The 20,425-nt window shown below is 48.4% G+C and overlaps 1 protein-coding gene across 2 annotated transcripts in view; it reads right to left on the reverse strand.

Moving 5' to 3' along the window:
* Positions 1-2,305: 2,305 nt before the first annotated feature.
* Positions 2,306-20,425, reverse strand: part of ANXA6 (annexin A6) — a 59,352-nt gene continuing 41,232 nt past the window's right edge. The window contains exons 19-26 of one of the 2 annotated variants that reach the window (XM_015141252.2): positions 20,065-20,144; positions 19,439-19,492; positions 12,260-12,277; positions 11,375-11,468; positions 10,095-10,190; positions 6,909-6,967; positions 4,793-4,915; positions 2,306-2,710 (exon numbers count right to left, since the gene is read on the reverse strand). In XM_015141252.2, the coding sequence (XP_014996738.2) occupies positions 2,651-2,710; positions 4,793-4,915; positions 6,909-6,967; positions 10,095-10,190; positions 11,375-11,468; positions 12,260-12,277; positions 19,439-19,492; positions 20,065-20,144 (584 nt within the window). In that variant the 3' untranslated portion in view covers positions 2,306-2,650. The remainder of the gene's footprint in view (positions 2,711-4,792; positions 4,916-6,908; positions 6,968-10,094; positions 10,191-11,374; positions 11,469-12,259; positions 12,278-19,438; positions 19,493-20,064; positions 20,145-20,425) is intronic. The other variant, XM_028849844.2, reaches the window with a different exon arrangement.

The following is a 20,425-nucleotide window of genomic DNA, read 5'->3' on the forward strand; positions in this document are numbered from 1 at the left end:
TCTCCTCACTTCTATTCCCTGATTCCACTCTTCTTTCCTTTCTGTCCCAAGCCCATTTCCCTCAGTATATATTTTAAGGCACTTTTCTTTCTGGGTTCAAATGTCTTTGTGATCTGCAGCTGACTGATTTCATGAAATCAAAGCCATAAAGCATCATGGCCTCCACCTTTCAGCCCCTACAACTGAGCCTGGTTCAGGGCAGGTAGTGACACTGACTCCGAGCCAGGCAGGCACCCTGCCAAGCACCTCCAAGTGGTACCTCCTTTTACTCCCACGAGGCTACAGCACAGGTGGAATTGGAATGAGGAACCCTGTTTTACAGAGAAGGAAACTGACGCTGCTGTGCTCACCGTCAGTTCGTTCCAAAGGTCTTAATCCAAAACTCTGAACCATTTTGTTAATTTATCTTTCAGTAACAGTTCAATGAAGTTAGACAAATATCCCAAAAAGCTCTTAGCTGGCCCTCAAGGCACTTGAGTTCATAGCCCAGAAGAAAGGAAGTGAAGACACGGTAAGGTAAGTTTTTTTTGTTTCAGACTCATTATGTCAGAGATTAAGAAAGAGCTCTTCAAAATCGTTGGATCCAACCCCCAACTATAAAGATGGAGTAACTGCGGCCCAGTGAGGGCAATGGCTGGTCTGAGGTCACAAGTGAGGGAGGGACAAGACCAGATTCTCTCACCTGCCTGTTGCTGTCTTCACAGCTATGAAAACAAACACACGTTGGCCGGGCGCGGTGGCTCAAGCCTGTAATTCCAGCACTTTGGGAGGCCGAGACGGGTGGATCACGAGGTCAGGAGATCGAGACCATCCTGGCTAACATGGTGAAACCCCGTCTCTACTAAAAAATACAAAAAACTAGCCGGGCGAGGTGGCGGGCGCCTGTAGTCCCAGCTACTCGGGAGGCTGAGGCAGGAGAATGGCGTGAACCCAGGAGATGGAGCTTGCAGTGAGCTGAGATCGCGCCGCTGCACTCCAGCCTGGGCGACAGAGCGAGACTGTCTCAAAAAAAAAAAAAAAAAAAAGAAAAGAAAACAAACACACGCGCCGGGCACAGTGGCTCACGCCTGTAATCCCAGCACTTTGGGAGGCTGAGGCAGGCAGATCACCTGAGGTCGGGAGTTTGAGACCAGCCTGACCAACATGGAGAAACTCCATCTCTATTAAAAATACAAAATTAGCCAGGCGTGGTAGCGCATGTCTGTAATCCCAGCTACTCGGGGGGCTAAGGCAGGAGAATTGCTTGAAGCCGGGAGGCGGAGGTTGCAGTGAGCCAAATTCGCGCCATTGCACTCCAGCCTGGGCAACAAGAGCGAAACTCTGTCTCAAAAAAAAAAAAAGAAAAGAAAAGAAACACACACTAACCTTCAATAAACTAGTCTGGTCAGCCAGGGTAGGGAATTGCGCCCTTTGGACAGCAGCCAGCCCCATGCCATGGTCATTGGACAATCTGAGACCGAAGCCACAGACCGGAAGTAGGGCTGGGGGCAGGAAGGCAGAGGAACTGCAGTTGCGCCTACTTGCTGATCAGTGACCTGCATGAAGGAAACTTTCCATGCATCTCTCCAGATCAAGATCGCATCGGGTGCCCTTGCACAGTTCAAAACAGGAAGTTTGGGCTTGGTTGAAATGGATGAAGAGCATATAGAAATGTCCAGGCAGCGAGAGGGGATGGGGGGGACCTGAGGCCCAGAGCACAGCTGGGCCAGCCTTCCCAGGCTTGCTGCAAACTCAGATTCTCCTGTGCGCTTCCCGGGAAACACCTTGCAAGAACTGAAAGACATGACTCGCTCCTGGACAGACTTTACAACCTCAAGCTCTGATGAGGAAAATCCTGTCTCCTGGACAGACTTTACAACCTCAAGCCCTAATGAGGCTCTAGGCAGAAGACAGAGGCCCTCACTGGAAATGTGTTTATGGGTTTGTGCATCTCTTTTTATTTCTTCCTTAGAAATAAAAAGTGTCAAGGGAATGAATTGGAGGCATACTTTAGGGTGTTAATGTTAGAAAGGAAGCCAAGATTTTTTTGTCCAACTCTCTCATTGTAGATAAGAAAATAGAGACTCAGGGAGGGAAAGGGGCTGGCCTAAGGTCAGGAAGCAAGTGCATGGCAGATGCAGATTTGAACCCAGGCATCCCAATGCCTGGTCCAGTACTCTAGCGCGGCCTGGAAGGGGATGGGTGGTGAAATGGATGGGAAGATTTGTCAGTTTGCCCCAGCACATTTACTACCCTTTTCACCACCCCGCTTAGCACATTCAGCTGGCCCCTGCCACCACCCGCATCAAAGTACGGACACAACTCATTTTACAGACAGAGGTTCAGGATGTTTTTGGATCTGACATAGCCCAAACCAGGGCAGAGGCTGTAGCAAGGGGAGGAAGCTGGGAAAGGCTGAGGAGTCAGAGGGGAGTGGAGGTGGACAGGATCTATGGCTACGGTTTTTCAGTCGCTCAGTCGTGCTGGGCCCTCGATGGCCCGTGGGAGTGGGAGCCTCTCCTAAGCTCCACTGAAGATAAGAGCCCAACCCCAACCCCTCCCCCCACCCCTGCCCCTTCCTTAGTCTCTGGAGCTGGAACAATCAGGCTTGGCCGTGGCGGCTGGTGCTGATGACCATTTCTTGGCAGAGGTGCCCACCAAAGCTGTGGCCCTAGTCCTCGCCACCACAGAGAGCCAGCAAGGCCTTCAGGAAGTCTCCGGAGGTGTCACCCTGGCAGAGGCAGAGAGCAGAGTGAGTGAAAACAGTCCTTCCAGCCTCAGTGCCCCCTCCTCCCGGCTGCCCATCTGTCTGGACATCTCCCTCGGCTTCTCTCCATGGCCAGCATAACTGCCACATGTAGGCCAGAGGGATCTCCCTGACACATAAATGTGACCACATCCCTTTTGTTTATCCCCAGGAAGATGTGCAAGCTCTCGGCCTGGCTTCAAGGGCCTTTGGGATCTGACCTGTGCAGAGCTCTGCGGCTTCACCTGTTCCTTTCCCCCAGGAGCATCTCAGTCCTCTCTCCACCTGCCACTCCCCTATCCAGCACGCCCCTGTGCACCCCCAATACCGTCTGCCAGCGGGGCCCTCTCCTCTGAGAAGCACCCTGACCACTCTCTTGCCTCGGGAGGCAGAGTGAACTCCTGCCTCCCGTGGTTCCTCTGGCACTCTGCTGATACCCTCCACCTTGGCATATCGTGTTAGGTGATTCCTTATTTGAACAAACACTATTGAGCACTAACTGCCAGGCCATTGCTGGGAATGGGTGCGAACACCATCATGCTCACCACACATCACAATGGTCTGCCATACGTTCAGACTGGGGAGGCCAAACTTCCTGACCCATATGGTATGGATCTCCTTTCTGAGGTACTCCCATCGTTGCTATGAGACATGGTTTTTGGGATTTTGTTTGTTCTGGTATTTTTTGAGTTTTTGGGATTTTGTTTGTTCTGGTATTTTTTGATGTATGATTTTAAAACATAATATAGTATCAAAATGTGCTAACAATTTGCTGACATTCCTACTAAGTCTAAGAGACTGCCTGTGAGATGCCCATAGTCTTGTTAGCCAAGTAGAACCAAGCATCAAACTTTAAGATCTTGGCTGATCTCAAAGAACAAAAATATAAGCTCCATATGTCAAAAAAGTCAGACACAGCCAGGTGTGGTGGCTCACACCTGTAATCCCAGCACTTCGGGAGGCTGAGGCAGGTGGATCACTTGAGGTCAGGAGCTAGCAACCAGCCTGGCCAACACAGTGAAACCGTCTCTACTAAAAATACAAAAATTAGCCGGGCGTAGTGACATATGCCTGCAGTCCCAGCTACTCAGGAGGCTGAGGCAGGAGAATCACTTGAACCCAGGAGGCAGAGGTTGCAGTGAGATGAGATGGCACTGCTGCACTCCAGCCTGGGCCACAGAGCAAGACTCCATCTCAAAACAAATAAACAAACAAAACAAAACAAAACAAAAGTCAGACACAAAAGGTCACATATTAGGTGATTCCATTTATATGAAATATTCAGAAAAGGCAAATCTACAGAGACACAAAGTAGCTTGGTGTTTGCCTATGGCTGGGGATGGAACTAGATAAACAGGTATGAGAGAGCTTAGTGGGATGAGAGAAGTGTTTGGAAACTGGCTGCATTATGGGGATGGTTGTATAACTCAGTAAATGTACTAAAAACTGTTGAATTGTACCCTTAAAATTGGTGAATTTTATGATTTGTAAGTTTTTTGTTTGTCTGTTTTTGAGACGGAGTCTTGCTCTGTTGCCCAGGCCGGAGTGCAGTGGCATGATCTCAGCTCACTGCAACCTCTGCCTCCTGGGTTCAAGCGATTCTCCTGCCTCAGCCTCCCGAGTAGCTGGGACTACAGGCATTAGCCAACACACCCGGTTAATTTTTGTATCTTTAGTAGAGACGGGGTTTTCACTATGTTGGCCAGGCTGGTCTTGAACTTTTGACCTCAAGTGATCCACCCGCCTTGGCCTCCCAACGTGCTGTGATTACAGGTGTGAGCCACCGCACCTACCCATGATATGTAAGTTACACTTCCATAACATTGTTTTAAAAAAAGCAAAAAATGGGCTCCTGTTTTATTTGGAAATCTTTAATTATAAACCTTTGATTCTTCTGGAATTGATTTTGGTATAAACAATGCAATACAGACCCCCTTCATTTCGATATCCTGGCTGTTCTAAGCAGTAACCCACTGGGAGAAAGTCCATGGGAATGAAGACTCCTAATCTTACATTAGGGATCTGACAGTCATCCCCTTCTCGCTAACCTCTAGCCCCTCCGCTTACCTCAATGGCTTGGTGGAGAGACTTGTCGTATTTCTCAATGAATTCCCGCCGGATGTTGAGCAGGTCAATCTCACTGCGGGAGACCATGATCCTGGTGAGAGTCTTCTCATCTGTGCCAGCACCCTGGTGGAGCCAGGCAGGAGGGAGACACAGGCAGAAGGAGAGACAGAGCCCAGTCAGGCAAGAAACAGTGGTATCCCATCTGCCTCTCTCCCTTGTTCCTTCCAACAACAGGGTGTATGTTCTCCCTCTGTCTTCTGCAAATAGTCCTGACCAAAATCCCCCCGTGCCCAGGACTGTCCAGACTGACATGCAAAAAAGACGTGTATGGGTTGAATAGTGTCCCCTCCAAAATTCATGTCCACCTGGAACCTCAGAATATGATGTAATTTAGAAATAAGGTCTTTGCACATGTAATTAGTTAAGATGAAGGCATACTGAATTAGACTGAAGCCTAAACCAATAACCAATATCTTTATAAGAAGAGGGAGAGCACAGACATACAAACAGCAAAGAGATGAGGTGAGGATAGAGGCAGAGACTGGAGTGATGCATTCACAGCCAGGAAACACCAGGGACTTCTGGCAACCACCAGAAGCTAGGAGAGGCAGGGGAGAGTTTCTCCCCCAGAGCCTCCAGGAGGACCCAACCCAGGCAACACCTTGATTTTAGACTTTTGGCCTCCAGAACTATGAGAGAATAAATTTCTGTTGTCACCCGATTTGTGGAATTTGTTATACCAGCCCTAGGAAATTACCACCGAGCCCAAAGAGTAGGCACAGGGCATGGAATGTGTAGGCAGCCAGAGCTGCCTCTGCCCCCAGGGAGCTACAAGCACCAGCCTAGGAGTCAGAGCTAGGTTCGAGTCCCAGCTCTGCCTCTTAGGAGCTGCGTAAATGTGGGCTACGTTTTACCCTACCTAGGCCTGAGTTTCCTCCTCTATCAAATGAGGATGCTACCACAACTTCACAGGACTGCCATGAGGGTCAACTGTGGTCAGAGAGATGAAGCCCTTAGCACAGGCTTGACGCACAGTGAGTGCTCAATGAATGGTTGTCACATTTGGAGACAGTAGGCTGAGAGTCTCAGGCTCCTTCCTACCCTCCTGCCTGCCCAGGTTGTCAGCAGTTGAGACTCCAGTGGTGGAGAGGGTGGTCAGTGTGGCTTGGGCTCTCCCGGAAGGGCAGGCCTAGGCTCAGAGGGGAGCGCCTGTGACCTCTGATGACTATTTGTCATAGGAGATCCTGTGTCACCTGATAGGCTGTGAGCTCTGAGAGGGCAGAGACTGTGTCCTACCCAGCCCTGTGCAACCAGAGCACATTTCCCAACTTTGGCATTTGGGGCTGGATCATTCTTTGTTGCGCAAGCTAATCCTGTGCGCTGAGGCTGTTTAACAGCATCCCTGTTCTCTCCCCGCCAGCATCCCTGTTCTCTCCCCGCCAGCATCCCTGTTCTCTCCCCGCCAGCATCCCTGTTCTCTCCCCGCCAGCATCCCTGTTCTCTCCCCGCCAGCATCCCTGTTCTCTCCCCGCCAGCATCCCTGTTCTCTCCCCGCCAGCATCCCTGTTCTCTCCCCGCCAGCATCCCTGTTCTCTCCCCGCCAGCATCCCTGTTCTCTCCCCGCCAGCATCCCTGTTCTCTCCCCGCCAGCATCCCTGTTCTCTCCCCGCCAGCATCCCTGTTCTCTCCCCGCCAGCATCCCTGTTCTCTCCCCGCCAGCATCCCTGTTCTCTCCCCGCCAGCATCCCTGTTCTCTCCCCGCCAGCATCCCTGTTCTCTCCCCGCCAGCATCCCTGTTCTCTCCCCGCCAGCATCCCTGTTCTCTCCCCGTCAGCATCCCTGCTCTCTCCCCACCAGATGCCGGTAGCAACACCCTCCAAGTTGTGATGACCAAAAATGTGTCTGGATATTGCCAAATATCCTCCGGGGGGGAAGGCGGGGGAAATCACCCTCAACGGGGAAATACCATCCTACAGCCAGAAAAGGGCAGATGCTGATAAATGTCAAATGGGAAGAAACAGCTGCCAGGAATCCTGATCTGGGGGACGGTGCACATCTGTGTGTGTGTACATAAGTCAGTGCTTGAAGGGAAAGGAACGCCAGCACGTTTTCTTACCTTCATGGATTTGTAAAGTTTGTCGGCAAAGAAGAGAGGTTTGTTCTTGACACTTTGAACTGGTAGGAAGAGCAGAGAGATGCGGGGAATGTGGTCAGAGGCTGTGAACCCAGACTCTGGACTGGCCTCCCCCATCTCCCCACCTCGTCTATCCTTTCATGGGTCTGCAGATCATTGTCAACCCCAGGGTCATGCTCAGGCAACACCTTCGCTCCCCTTCCCCATGCTTCCTCCTCTGGCTCATCCCTAGGCCTGGCTCTCACTTGGTCGCAACTCTCTTCCTTCTAAGGTGCTTACAGCTAACCAAGGTTAGGAGAGGATTCAAAGGTAATTAACTCCTCACGAACCCAAAGCATAGGGCCTCAAAACTTTTAAATGCGTCGGAATCACCCAAGAAGCTTGTTTAAAACTCAGGGTTTAGGATCCACCCTGAAGACTCAGATTTTAGAAAGATCTTGAGCAGTGGTTCTCAAAGTGTGGTTTCCGGACCAACAACATTAGCATCGCTTGAAAACTTGGAAGGAAGGCAGATTCTCACGCGTCACGCCAGATATGCTGAATATGAAACTCTGGAGGTGAGTGACCAGCTTGTCCTAGTTTGCCTGGGACATTCCAGGTTTTGTTAGGTTGGTGCCAAAGTAATTCCAATTTTTGCCATCACTTTCAATGGCAAAACTGCAATGACTTTTGCACCACCCTAATAGCACTGAAAGCCTTGTGCGAATCAGGATGGCTGGCCAACCTGCGTTGGTGCAGCCTAATGCTTGAGAGTTACTGATGTAGAGACATACTGCTCCAAAGAATGGCTGTCCGCTGGTAAAACTTAAGGGACCATGTAAATCCCTGGGGCTGAGTGTTGCCCCAGGGCCTGAACAATCTTGCAGTATTGGCAGCTGCTGCTCCCTACCCTGACCCCAGATAATGCCTGCCTGGTTTCACCAACCCTGCCCTTTCTCAAGGCCTAGGGTTCTCTAGCCCTTCACAGCTGCTTGACTGCAAGGCTCCAGAGCCCACGCACGCGTGTCTCAGACAGCTTAGAAAGGAGAAACCAGACACCAGTACTATAGCTGGAATGACTCTGGATATAACGAGAAGAGATGGCAAGAGGCTGGAGTTGTGTAGTCCAGTGGCAGAGTCAAGCAAGAGACTCTTCTGCCACAGGCTCAGGAATCCCGTGGGAAAGATCACATCACACATCTCCCATCTCCAGCTCCTTACATATCTCCCTACTACCTCCCAAACAAATCCCAAGCTCCTTGGCTTGAACGTCAAAGCTCCTGGCCTCCTTTGCAACCTCATGGCCCTTGCTCCTCCATTCCCAGAACTGCAAATTCCTGTGTCCCTCTGTCCTTCCTGGATAGATGCATTTCCTATCTGCCCTTCACTACACTCTCTCTCTAAATCAAGTCCCATCCTGCAAGGCTGTACTTGATGTCCACGTCCCCAGTCATGACACCACCTCCAGGAAGCCTCCCCTGACTTCAGACCTAGGGCTTTATCAGTCTGGCTAAGAAGCACGCTGGGCAGAAACTTCTCTCCTTTGTAACCAACCCCACAAGCCATCCTAAGAACTGAGCCTGTCCATCTGTCACAGGGGACCCTGATGCCTGACACTAGATGGAGGGGTGTGAAATGGTGTTGTGGTGTGTGTTTGCATGTGTAGACCTGTTCAAGGTGGGAGGAGAAAGGAAAGAGGGAAATACACGAGGAGGGTAGGAATCTCAAAGTGTCTCCAAAGGCTACAGAACATGAGCTTTGGATGTAGGCAGCCTGTGGTTTGAGGCCTGGTTCTACTACTACAAACCTCTCTGAATGCAGTGTCCTCTTTGTAAGATAAGCTGGTAAGAGCACCTGGTGAGAATGCAACTAAACCTGTGTGCAACTAACTTTGCACAGGGCTTGGCGTGAAACAACAATAAAAACTAACCCTTGCCCAGTGAGTATTACATGCCAAGAGGCACCGTTCCAAGTGCCTTACGTATAATTAGCTAATTTCAGCCTTACAAAATCCACCCTATGGGCTGGGCACTATTGTTATCTCCACTTTACAAAGGAGGAAATTGAGACACAGAGGTTTCGTGACCTGCCCAAGGATACACAGTGTGGAAGTGGCAGAGCAGAGATTCAACCTGGAGTCCATGCTTTTACCCACTGGGCTATCCCGCCTCCTAGATATTGGTCCTGGGTGGTAAAGGCCCATCACATGCTAAACAACCCCCTACCACCATCTGTACTTCACCCAATCTAACACACCTTTCCCCCACATTTTAGTGTCTCTGAAATCAAGATGTGTTTTATAATTGATGGCAATTATGTGAAAATCTTCCCCCGACACCTCTTGGTAAGATTTTAAAAAAGTGCATTGATGTAATGCGTTTTACAGTAAATGAAACAAGATACCACTAATGATGAATACTAATGAGAATAACTTCAGCCCCAACCCATATCCACTCATCCATATTTATACACCGTGAAATTAAGATCCAAAAGGAAAAAACCTTTTCAAAGTCAAGAGCTCAAATTATATAAGTGTAACCAAAAAGCCAGGTACTGAGAGGAGACGAGGGTGTGTGTGTGTGTCGTCTGCATCTAACGTGTATGTGTCTTGTATGTGTGTGCATGTGTGGTGTGTATATGTGGTGTGCATGGGTCATGTGTGCATAGTGTGTGAGTGGTGTGTGTGTGCAGGTGTAGTGTCTTGTGGGGGCGTAGCATGTATGTGTATGTATAATGTGTTCTGTGTGTGAAGTATGTGTGTATGTGATGTGTGTATGTGTGGTATGCACCTGTCACATGCATATGTAACGTGTTTTATGTATAAGTCACATGTGAGAATGTGTGTATGTACAGTATGTGTCTTGTACATGTTAAGTGTGTGTGTCAAGTGTGTGTATGGTGTGTGTGTGTACACACCCTAGTTGTGCAGGACAGCGTGCCCCTCCCCTGCCTGCCCCAGTCTTCCTGGTCCTTCCCCAGCGACAGCTATTTTCTCACCTTCTCCTGCAGCCTGGAACAGACCTCATGACACTCCTGCACAATCACACATTTGGCAGCACCCCTGGAGGTGAACTGTGGCAGTGTTTACTTTCCAGTACTAGCTTCGGAGGCTGCCAAGGTTCTATTCTTCCAGAGAATCTGGGCAAGTTGCCAGTGCCCCCAGCCCTTCCCTTAGTCCCTGCCAGTTACCAATGGCCACGAATGCGTCCCTGACATCCCCAGACATCTCCTTCTTGATGGTGTGCTCCACGTCATAGTTGGTCATCTTGATGAACTCCTGGAAGACTGGCCACAAGAGAAGCCCCAGAGGTGGGGGTGAGCTTCAGTGCAGGAGGGGGAGGACCCCTACTCAGCCCCACCCAGTGCCTCCCACAGGCTGTGCCTGAGAAAGTGGAAGGGCAGCAGATATGGCCACAGCCCAGGCCTAAATGCACTGGGCAAGATCATCCTGATAGAGAAGCTCTGACATCAAGGCTGCTGTGAGCTCAGAGCCAAATCTGTCCCAAGTCAGTCCCCGTGCCTGGCCAATGGCCTCAGAACCTCGGCCAAGTTCTGGCAACCCAGGCTGGGGTAGTAAAAGGAGCATGGGTCCTAGTCATGGTTCTGCCCCAGCTCACTGAGGGACCTTGGGTGAATCCTCTCCTTTCTGGGCCTCCTCTTCCTCCCATGTCCGGTTGGGATAAAGACACAACGATAATACTCAGGAAACACTCACTGAGTCAGGCATTGCGCCAGTGCTTTATGTGTGTTGTGTTTTTTGTATCTTCACAACCGTCATGTGAGGTGGAACTAAAACCCTGATTCCTACGTAAGGGAGCTCAGGCGCAGAGATTTGGTAACTTGCCTAAGGTCACATGGCTGTTAAGTGGGTATTCAAATCAAGGCGGTCCAGTGCCCAAGTCCATTCTTTTAGCCACTATGCTAAAGCACCTTAAATACTGCGAAGTGCTAGACAAATGCATATTAAAATGTAAATGTCTCAGTGCAGGACACTTCATGATCACTGAGCACCAGGGTCACTGCATACAGGTGTGCCCTGTGCATGTGGCAGTCTGTGGTTCAAAGACATCTATGTGGGTCTTGTGCCGCCACCACCTCTCACTGCCTTGCTCCTGGCAGGCATCGCCAGTGAATCATGACGCGGGGTCCCAGAATCCTTCTCAACCCAGCATTCTAGGCAGCTGCTACCACTCTGTCAGAGTTGGCCTTTGAGGTGAAATCCAGTTGCTATCCCTAATCCCCGCCATCCCACCTGCTTCCTTAAGGAGGAGAAGGAAGGTGAGGTATAAGCGGTAGAGCCAGGACTAGAATCCAGGGCTCCAGAGTCACCGTCACCCATGATACGCTACTGCTGGGTTAAGGAGGGGGTGGGTGGGCAACTGGCTCCTCTTGCCACAGAGAGATGAGAGGCTCTCATCAGATTCCGGGCTCTTCCTGCTGAGCTGGGAAGGGAGGAGGTCAGGCCTCACCTCTCCGGAGGTGCGGATAGCTCCGGGTACACAGGATCGTCATGAACCGTGTCTCCAAGGAAGTTTTGTCTCCGCTGGGTGTGTCTGCTATTTCCTGCAGAGCCCCGGTTGGAGTAAGGATTTGGGAGGGGAGACATGAGAAAGCCTTGGTTATTATTCACTTTCATGTCTTTGCCTGGGCTGAGGGCAATCAGAAGCTGGGCTCACACAGCCATCCAAGGGGGCTGAGACTGGTCCCCTCTTCCTTCCTCAAGCACAATGGCTTCTACATTCCCCTCTCCAGTTCACAAGGACCCTGTGATCTGACACAGATGGGCTTAGCACTGGGAACTTCCATCCTAGCCTCGGGGCCATGGGACCGGGGCTCCTGGGAGGACCCGCACAGGCCCTGAGCGTAGCAACTGGGAGTTCCCCTTCCATCCCTCAACCTTTCCGCAAGGCCCTCTGGGAAGTGTGTATGGGGTCATATGCAGGGAAGATGGCCTGGCCAGTGTTTCCCCAAGCGGCGTCAAGGGCAAACATACCCGATCACACTGCATATTAGTGTTTCCACGGTTGTCTTCTAGCCAGCTACTAGTTCTATTTATACTGATACTAAATTCCCCTTAACTCATTTTGGGTTTAAAAGTGAGTCGATTTAAAGATCAGTATTAACAGTTGGTGGTTACACAGCACAAATCATGCCAGAGATGATTAGCTGAAGTTTGGGAAACACTTGCCTGGCCTATCTTTTACCAAGCAGGGTCCTTAAGGCGCCCCGAAGGGGAGAGAGAGAAGCCGCACAGCAAGCTCCCAAATCACTGCTTGATACTGCCCCGCTTGGCCCAGTAAAGGCGGACTTTACTCAGAGGCCGTTAAAACCCAAATGAAGAACAGGACACTCACCAAGATCTCAGCAGCCACCTGAGAGCAGGGAGGGGGGAGAGGAGGGAGAGAAGGGAGGCAAGAGTCAGAGGAGGCCGGGGAGGCTGGTGCTGGGGCCCTGGGGTGCAGGGTGAGGGGCCTGGCTGGGAGTGGGAGATGTCCCAAGAGACTGGAGAGAACCCGGGATGCGATGGGAAGTGGGGCAGGGACAACAGAAAAATACCTTCCTATGACCTTTTGGGCTGGAGCTCAGAATGGGGAAAGGCCTGGCAATAACTAAAAACGTGTCCACCTGAGGGATAAGAGAAAGACACAGAAACGGGGAACACTCTGCTCGTCGCACCCCAAAACCTAGAGCAGATTCCAGGCCTCGGTTTCTTTGTCTGAAAGTGGAAAGAAATAATCGCTGCCACTTCCTTACAGAACCACTGAGATGTAAATGTGAGCAGTGCAAAGTTCTCCGCACCCTTTAGCATATTCAGAGTTCCAAGGCAAGAGACATGTCATTTTAGCTTTCGTGTTAAAGACAGGAAAGACCAGACAGCTGAGGCCTTGAGGGGAGCTGACCTGCCTGGGGGCACACAGCAAACAGTGAGGGGAAAGTCATTTTACAAGGGTTACTTTTAATCACTGCACTATGCAGAGCGCAGAATTCTGTGGTTAGGACACAATTTTGTTAGGCAAATAGCTGTGACTTGAGGAGCCTGGGAACAAAATACCCAGGCTCGTGTACCCAAGCTGCGTATTGCTTTCGCCTTTCCCCCAGAAACTCTGCTGACTTTATTCTATTGGATAGACTGAACTCTTTATAAACTTCACTACAGCCTATGCTCTGGAAACCTTCCTCTTCTTTTCATTGCATAATTGGCAATGTCCATTAAAAGTTAAAAGGCCTATGACATTTGATCAAGCAATTATATTGCTAGGAATTTGCCCTACAGATATTCTGGCAAAAGTCTTCCACGATAGAATACAAGACTATTCACTGCAGCATTCTTTCTTGTTTTTGGAGACAGGGTCTTGCTTGCTCTATTGCCCAGGCTGGAGTACGGTGGCATAATCACAGCTCACTGCAACCTTGACCTCCTAGGCTCAAGTGATTCTCCTGCCTCAGCCTAGTGAGTAGCTGGGACTACAGGTGTGTGCCACCACACCCAGCTAATTTTTTAATTTTTTGTAGAGAAGGGGTCTCACTTTGTTGTCCAGTCTAGCCTCAAGCGATCCTCCTGCGTTGGTCCCCCAAAGTGGAGATCATAGGCATGAGACACCGCACCTGGCCCATAGCAGCATCTTTCTCTTCTCTTCTCTCCCCTTCCTCCCTTTCTCCCTCCCTCCCTCCCTTCCTTCCTTCCCATGGCAGCATCTTTCTTTCCTTCCTTCTCCTTCCTTCCATTCTTTCCCTTTCTCTCTCTCTCTCTCTCTCTCTTTCGTCTCACTCTGTTGCCCAGACTGGAGTGCAGTGGCACGATCTCGGCTCGCTGCAACCTCCACCTCCCAGATTCAAGCGATTCTCCTGCCTCAGCCTGTAGCTGGGATTACAGGCATGTGCCACCACGTCCAGTTAATTTTTGTTTGTATTTTTAGTAGAGATGGGGTTTCACAATGCTGACCAGGATGATCTCCAACTCCTGACCTTAGGTGGTCCACCCGCCTCGGCCTCCCAAAGTGCTGGGATTACAGGCTTGAGCCACCACGCCCGGTCAGCATTTTTCGTAACAGAGAAAAACTGTAAACCATCCTGAGATTGACTTGTTAAACAGGCTATGGATTATCCAATCAATGGTAACAATCCATGCAATTCTTACAAAGGATGAAATTAATCTACAATGCTGATAACGAGAGTTTCCATTTAAATTAAGTGAAGAAGTAAAGTATAGCATATTTTTGTGTAAAATAGTGTTTCTTTCATCTAGATTCAAAAATAAATAAATAAATAAACACTCACTTTCTCATACTTCCTGGGAAGGACTTAAGAAACTGTCAAGACACCTTCGAGGAGAGGTACTATGCAGGAAAGCTTTTGCATTTCTTTTTATTCTTCCTGAAGTTTTATTTCTTAAATATGCAAAAATATTATTTCATTTTAAATCTTAAATAAGAGTTATCAAGGCTACTAGGATTATAGGCTGTTTCTGGTTTTTAAAATATTTTTCTGTATTAAAAACAACCTACACCAGGTGCAGTAGCTCACACCTGTTATCCCAGGACTTTGGGAGGCCCAGGTGGGAGGATCACTTGAGCCTATGAGTTTGAGACCAGCCTGGACAACATGGAGAAACCCTGCTCTACCAAAAAATTCGCTGAGCATGGTGGCGCACGCCTGTAATCCCAGCTACTTGGGGCGCTGAGGTGGGAGGATTGCTTGAGCCTAGAAGGCGGAGGTTGCAGTGAGCCAAGATTGCACCTCTGCACTCCAACCTGTGTGACAGTGTGAGAACCTGTCACCCCGTTATGTCTCAAACGTCACAAAACAAAAACCTAGTTGAACCCCAAGGACATCATACTAGGTAAAGGAAGCCAGTCATAAAAGCATAAATACTGTATAATTCCACTTACATGAAGTCCCTAGAGTAGTCAAATTCACAGACATAGGAAGAATGGTGGTTGCCAGGGGCTGGGGGAAGGGAGAATGGGAAGTGACTGTTGAATGGGTCCAGAGTTTTGGTTTTGCACGATGAAAACAGTTTTCGAGATGGCTGGTGGTGATGGCTGCCCAACATGTGAATGTACTTAATGCCACTGAACTGTATACTTTAAAATGATTGGCCAGGCATGATGACTCATGCCTGTAATCCCAGCACTTTGGGAGGCTGAGGCAGGTGGATCACCTGAGGTCAGGAGTTTGAGACCAGTCTGGCCAACATGGTGAAACCCTGTCTCTACTAAAACTACAAAAAAATTAGCTGGGCGTGGTCGTGGGTGCCTGTAATCCCAGCTACTCAGGAGGGTGAGGCAGGAGAATCACTTGAACCCGGGAGGCGGAGGTTGTAGTGAGCCAAATTGCAACATTGCACTCCAGCCTGGGCAACAAGAGGAAAACTCCATCTCCAAAAATAAATAAATAAAATGATTAATATGGTAAAGTTTATATGTATTTTATCAAAAATTTGTAAAAACTTATGCTAAATAAAACTGTATCATTTTTAAGAAGAGAGGGAGAGGGACATGTTTTAAAGATTTAACAGAAAAGACTCAAAAGTCCCAATCCTTCTCATTTACACAGGTCAGAGAACCCTAGACATATTAGGTTTTTCAAAGCATCTTTAAGATAATAATATCTGTAATGTAAAAAAAAAAAAAAAAAGTGATGGGGCACTAAATTAATATTCACCACAAAAGCTTGTTCTTATTAGCCTAGCTACTTCATGCAAAAATTAATCTGGACAGTTCTTCAAATGGTTAAACTTAGAGTTCTCATATGACCCAGAAATTCTATCTAAGAGAAATGAAAACATATGTGCACACAAAAACTGGTACACAAACTTGTACACAAATGTTTAGAGCAGCATTAGTCATAGTAGCCAAAAGGTGGAAATAACCCAAATGTCCAACAGCTGATGAATGGATAATGGAATATTATTTGGCAATGAAAAGGGAGTCCCAACATGCTACAACATGGGTGACCCTTGAAAACACTGTTAAGTGTTTAACAGTGTTTAAATTAGTGTTTTCTTAAGTGAAGAAGCCAGTCCAAAAGGCCACGTATTATATCACTGTATTTACATGAGATGTTCAGAAGAGGCACATCTGGAGACACAGAAAGTAGATTAGCAGTTGCTTAGGGCTGGGGGGTTAGGAGGACATAAGGAGTGACAGCTAATGTGTATGGAGTTTCTTTTGGGGGTGATGAAATGTTCTAAAATTGATTGTGGTGATGGTTGCATTAAGTCTGTGAAGATACTAAAAACCACTGAATTGTACACTTTAAATGGGTCAATAGTATTGTAGATGAATTCTATTTCAATATTTTAAATGGGTCAATAGTACGGTAGATGAATTCTATTTCAGTAAAGCTGGTCAATAGTATGGTAGATGAATTCTATTTCAATAAAGCTGGTCAATAATATGGTAGGTGAATTCTATTTCAATAAAGCTGGTCAATAATATGGTAGATTAATTCTATTTCAAGAAAGCTGTTATATTTTTAAAAGTCTGGTCCGAGCATGGTGGCTCACACCTGTAATCCTAGCACTTTGGGAGGCTGAGGCGGACGGATCACTTGAAGTCAGGAGTTCGAGACCAGCCTGGCCAATATGGTGAAACCCCGTCTTTACTAAAAATACAAAAAAATTAGCTGGGCATGGTGGTGGGCGCCTATAATCCCAGCTACTCAGGAGGCTGAGGCAGGAGAATTGCTTGAACCCAGGAGGCAGAGGTTGCAGTGAGCTGAGATTGCACCACTGCACTCCAGCCTGGGTGACAGAGCAAGACTCCATCTAAAAAAAATGAAAATGAAAAGAAAAAAGAAAAAAAAAAAAAGGTCTGAGTATTGATTATCTAAAAATGACCACAATCCTTCATTTCATGGTGGGTCTATAATAATTAGTTATCTATAATTTATTGCTCAAATTGGATGACAGAGTGAAAGGGGAAGCTATTAACAATTACTGTGGGGCCACAGGTGGAAACTGGACATATGTTCAACTGGTTAATAACAGACCCAGACTTCTAAGAGCTTGAGGGTGTTCTAGACATCCAGAGTGAGAGACCGCCAGGGAGTATAAAACAGGCAAATACAAACTGCCAAGTACTCATGTGCATTATCTAAGGAGGAGCTTGACTCAGCTCTATCAAATGCCCTTAATTTTTATACACATTTTGCTCCCGCGTTTCCATTTCATCTCTGGAAATTCATTCTAAGGAATAATTCATGAATGTGATAAAAGAGTTTGCTACTAGGAAGAAGCCTGGTTAAATAACATGATAGATTCAGATACGAACAGTATACAGCCATTAAATGATATTGTTGATTAAAAAGTGCAACAATATTCACATAGTATTAATTTTTAACTGTCAGAAATAAAGAATCCACTTTTTTTTTTTTTTTTGAGACGGAGTCTCGCTCTGTGGCCAGGGCTGGAGTGCAGTGGCCGGATCTCAGCTCACTGCAAGCTCCACCTCCCGGGTTCACGCCATTCTCCTGCCTCAGCCTCCGGAGTAGCTGGGACTACAGGTGCCTGCCACCTCGCCTGGCTAGTTTTTTGTATTTTTTAGTAGAGAAGGGGTTTCACTGTGTTAGCCAGGATGGTCTCGATCTCCTGACCTCGTGATCCGCCTGCCTCGGCCTCCCAAAGTGCTGGGATTACAGGCTTGAGCCACCGCGCCCGGCCAAGAATCCACTTTTATATATACATAGAGAAACAACTACAATAATGTATACTACAATACTGACAATGGTTATTACTATTAGGTTATGGAGTCTTTTTCGGCTTCTCTTTATTTTCTAGTTTCTATAAAAGAATGTACTGCTAGTTACAAGAAAATGAGCTGGGGTCTAGCATCCTAAATCTGGAGAAATAGCCGAGTTGGGCAGGGATCTGGCTCAAGGGTCCCTTAGCTATTTCCACCCGGGTTCTCTCTCTCCACTTCTCTCCTTTTGCGAAGCAGCTATCAGCAAGGCCCACCACTGCCCCCTGCTAGCGGCAATTGGAAGCACAGCCTCATTGGCAAACCAGGCACAGGCAGAAACATTCCCCGGAAGATCAATTTAGGGTTGGAGGACAGATTTGGGGTGAGAGCTGAGATTTAAAAAAAAAACCTCTCAGCAGCACACAAGGCTGTTCACAGTAATACTTAATAAACATCCGTTGAATGAGTGAATGAAATGTGGTCTCAGCAAGCCCCCCTAGTATCTGGCTGGGTTCTCAGCCTAGCCCCCATCCATGTGCCCACAATGTAGCTGAAATACCATACATTTAAATGTAACCCTGCAGCTTTTGACAACCATATTCCAAAGCAAGGGTTGGACAACTGGACAACAACAGCTACTTGATGTGGAAGCTGCAGGAGACCTTAACTGTACTGGGTCTTGGAGGATATTACTGTAAATGGAATTAAGCATAGACTCTGGAGTCAGGCAAGCCTGAGTTCAGATCAAACCACCACCACTTAGAAACTGTATCCTTCAATAGGTTAAGGAGCTTCATTTTCCTCTAGTAAAAAGGGGGAACATAAAAACATATAGAATAATCTTGGCATCGTAGTATGCATTCTAATAATTATAATTACAGTTCTGTAACTGTCAGGTTCCAGCTCAGATGCTGTTGTAATATACCACACTTCTGTTATGGGACCTGGGAACAGAAAAGTTGGTTCCCTCTCAATCCATCAGTGCTCTTTTTAACTCACCAACTATAAAATATGGGGGCTGGATTCACAGTCTGTGGTATCTGTTCCCCCACATCTCTGGACACAGCTTTTGGGGGTGGGAGGATGAGGCAGGCAGAAGAGATGGAGACATGGACCTGGGTCAAGCTACTGGGTGCTGGGATCAAGGTGTAGGTCAGTGGGGGACAATGCACTGGCCTCAGTAGGGACTGCCCAGCCACAGGAACCCTCAGGGAAAATGAATTTGGGGTTGTCCAACTTCCGTAAGAAGCCATTTCCAAACCTCAAGCTCACTAGGCAAGAGACTCCTAGAGAACCCTTTTCCCTGCTATTCATTCAACAAATATTTATTGAGTACTGATCATGTGTTACTTTGGATATATTAGTGAACAAAATGAAGAGTCCAGCCCTTGAGGAACTTACTTTCTAGGCTTGTCCCAGGACACTCCCTCCAATCTCAGTCCCATTTTACTGATAATAAACCAAGACCGTTAGCCCCCTTCTCAGCAAGTTCCCAGACCAGCTCTCTAGGGGTCAATTCTACTGGGGCCACTGACTTGTTGTGTGACTTTCAGAAGTCATTTGTCCTTTCTGGACCTCCATTTTCCCACTGTAACATCAGGGCTTTGACCTGGGTGATCTGCAGGTCCCTGCCAGCTCTGAAGGTCCTGCTATTCCCCTAGGAAATGTCAGTAATACCAGCACCACACTCCTAAACCTCATTTCTGCAGTCTAAGAATCAGCCAATCAAACCAACCACGTCCCTGCCAGGAGCCTTCACTTGCAGACAGGGCCTGGCGTAGACACGCGTAAGCTGGACCTACTTCTCAGGGACACCCAGCAGAGGTGACTGGGGTGGGCTGGGGGTCTTACCTGGGCATCTTCCCGTGCCTGGTCCAGGTTTTCTCCTCCCTCCTCACGATTCCCCTGCAGCAGAAGCAGCAAGAAAGGTCAGTCCCCAAGCATCGACCCATCTCCATCTCTGCAGCACCACACACCCTGCTCATTTCCACCTCTCTGAATGCTCTTCCTCATCAGTTACACAGGGATGAAAATCCTGCCTCCATAAGTAGGCTGTTGTGGTCATTAACTGAGAATGTGTGCAAGGCGCTCAGCACCAATGCCCGACACACAGGAAGCTCTCAGTAGCCATCAATGAGGGCCTGCCATTTTTGTTATGGCAATTCAAGAGATGGTGACAGAAGCTCCCAGGTAACAACACAGGAGAGGGTCACCCACATGGCTTTGTTGTGTGAGCTGGGGGCCCAAAAACCCAGGCCAAGGGCCACCAGGGAGGACTGTCTGGAGAAGGTGGCACCACGCCAGCTCTGACAAGTCAACACCAGGGGTAGGTGGTGGGACTCTAAGGAGGCAAGTGGGGAGACACTCCCTCTCTATCAACTCCTTCTAACTCCCCTGTACCCTCCACTCAGTGAACCTTCCCTTCCTCCCAGGCCTCCAGATGGGCAAGCAGACCTGAGGCCCATGAATTCACTCACCGTGGCCAGAGAAATGAGGATCCTCCTGAAGTGGCCGGATGTGTCTGAGCTCAGAGCATCCTCCAGGGACTTGTGATAGTCTGAGACAGAGAAAGGAGGTGTGGGTAGCTGCTGGCAAGAAGGATTTCGTTGTGGGGAGGGAGGTCCAGGAAACTCAGGCTTGAGCTAGGGCAGTATTGGCAGGGGGAGGTGGGAATGAAAGGGTTTGTAACTGGCTCAGGGGGGCATCCAGCCATCCTCCTGCTGATTTTGTAAGACAATGGGCATTCTCATCAACCCATCACCTCCACTCTATCCCCTCGGCGCTGTGCCACTTGAGGTCCCATTGCATCTCGCCTTTAATATTTAACAGCCTCTTAAG

Source organism: Macaca mulatta, chromosome 6 (genome assembly GCF_049350105.2).
Source record: "Macaca mulatta isolate MMU2019108-1 chromosome 6, T2T-MMU8v2.0, whole genome shotgun sequence".
In the NCBI taxonomy this organism is placed as follows: Eukaryota; Metazoa; Chordata; class Mammalia; order Primates; family Cercopithecidae; genus Macaca; species Macaca mulatta.